The sequence below is a fragment of the Penaeus monodon genome, chromosome 28, assembly GCF_015228065.2.
Source record: "Penaeus monodon isolate SGIC_2016 chromosome 28, NSTDA_Pmon_1, whole genome shotgun sequence".
NCBI lineage: Eukaryota > Metazoa > Arthropoda > Malacostraca > Decapoda > Penaeidae > Penaeus > Penaeus monodon.
In genome coordinates, this window is record NC_051413.1 from 34,999,449 (window position 1) to 35,000,826 (window position 1,378).

General features: G+C 38.0%; 1 protein-coding gene across 1 annotated transcript in view; it reads left to right on the forward strand.

Annotated features, from left to right (window-relative positions):
- LOC119591552 (tubulin polyglutamylase TTLL5-like) overlaps nt 1-1,378 on the forward strand; it is a gene marked incomplete in the record, with an annotated part of 18,965 nt that overhangs the window by 12,586 nt on the left and 5,001 nt on the right. Inside the window, 2 exon segments of the mRNA XM_037940303.1 lie at nt 182-423; nt 819-952. Of these exon segments, the coding sequence (XP_037796231.1) occupies nt 182-423; nt 819-952 (376 nt within the window).

The following is a 1,378-nucleotide window of genomic DNA, read 5'->3' on the forward strand; positions in this document are numbered from 1 at the left end:
TATTATTTTTACTTTATTACCGTCAGTGCTTATGACTTTTTTATACATCAGTATTGCTGAAGAGTTGTCATCAGATTTTATAAGAATGTACGATAAAGCAAGCATTATGCATCCAATTTTCACTTATTATAAACCTGATATGATATACTAGAGTTATCTTTCTATTGTCTTTTTCCTTTAGCGTTACTCCACGGATGTGTATGAGAGGAACCAGTATGGTCGAAACACTCCCATAGTGCCAACCGCCGAAGAACTGCGCATTGTACGCCAGGTTCGTGAAGAGTATGAACGACGGGGTGGATGGGCACGGATATACCCTTCTCCTGACTCCTGGGCCCTCTATGGGGGCTTGCAGGAGTATGATAGTCCGCTCAACTTGATCCTGCACTATCACCTGTATCCTCAGATCCAGCGGACAAATAGGTCAGTTGTGATTGTGCTCAGGAGATTTTAAGGATAATATTCCCTAACAACAAGCAAAGGATTTTTTTTCTCCAAGTATGGACTGTCCAGAATGGGGCTAAATGCTGTTCAGGAATTTCAGAAAATGAGTTTAGATGTAGGGAATGAAAACCTTGGGACTCACACCATAGCTTTAGCTCTCTATTCAGGTATTGGAACACATTTTTTTTATATACTTAGGGTGAGTTCTAATACTCTGTCAGGTAATTTAACACAGTTTATATAATGTTCTCCATTCTTGCTTGTAACAGAGACTCACATTTCATGAAAGAAATAATAATAATTTAGATACCTAGATTAGGTTTCTAACCCAGCCCAGCTTTTAACCCTGTGGTGGTGCAATGTTGACGCTTCAGATACAGCCGTGTGGCGCCTGGCAGAGTGTCCGGTGTGTCTAGTAGTGGGCTAGCATCATCCCTTGAGCGGCTAAGCTGTTATGAACGGGGTTTACCCAAGAGCCTCTCATTCTTCAAGAACAAGAAAAACCTTGGTAGGCAATATTACCTTCAGCACTTCACAGAACTAAATTCTGTAGAATTGTAGCAGTATACAAGTTTTAGATACTGGAGTTTAAAGGAAGTTGAATTTACATAGATTGGGAAGTAATACTACAAGAGTAATGAAGCAGTGGATAAAATATTCTGCTGTTGATTATTAGTGACAAATTTGTTCCATATATAATAGTGTGGTTAGATTTGCTTGTAAAAGTTATTGAGTGTTTGCCCTTGGACTATATCTCTTTCTTTTGGTGAATGATAAATACTGTTTAAATTTAGATAAGTTTTTAAATGAATAATGTTTTAAGCAGCACACATAAATGAATAATCTTTTTAAGCAGCACACATAGATGAATAATCTTTTCAAGCAGCACACACTATGCACTAGTGTTCCTTGTCCATTGTTTGTAGCTATAGAG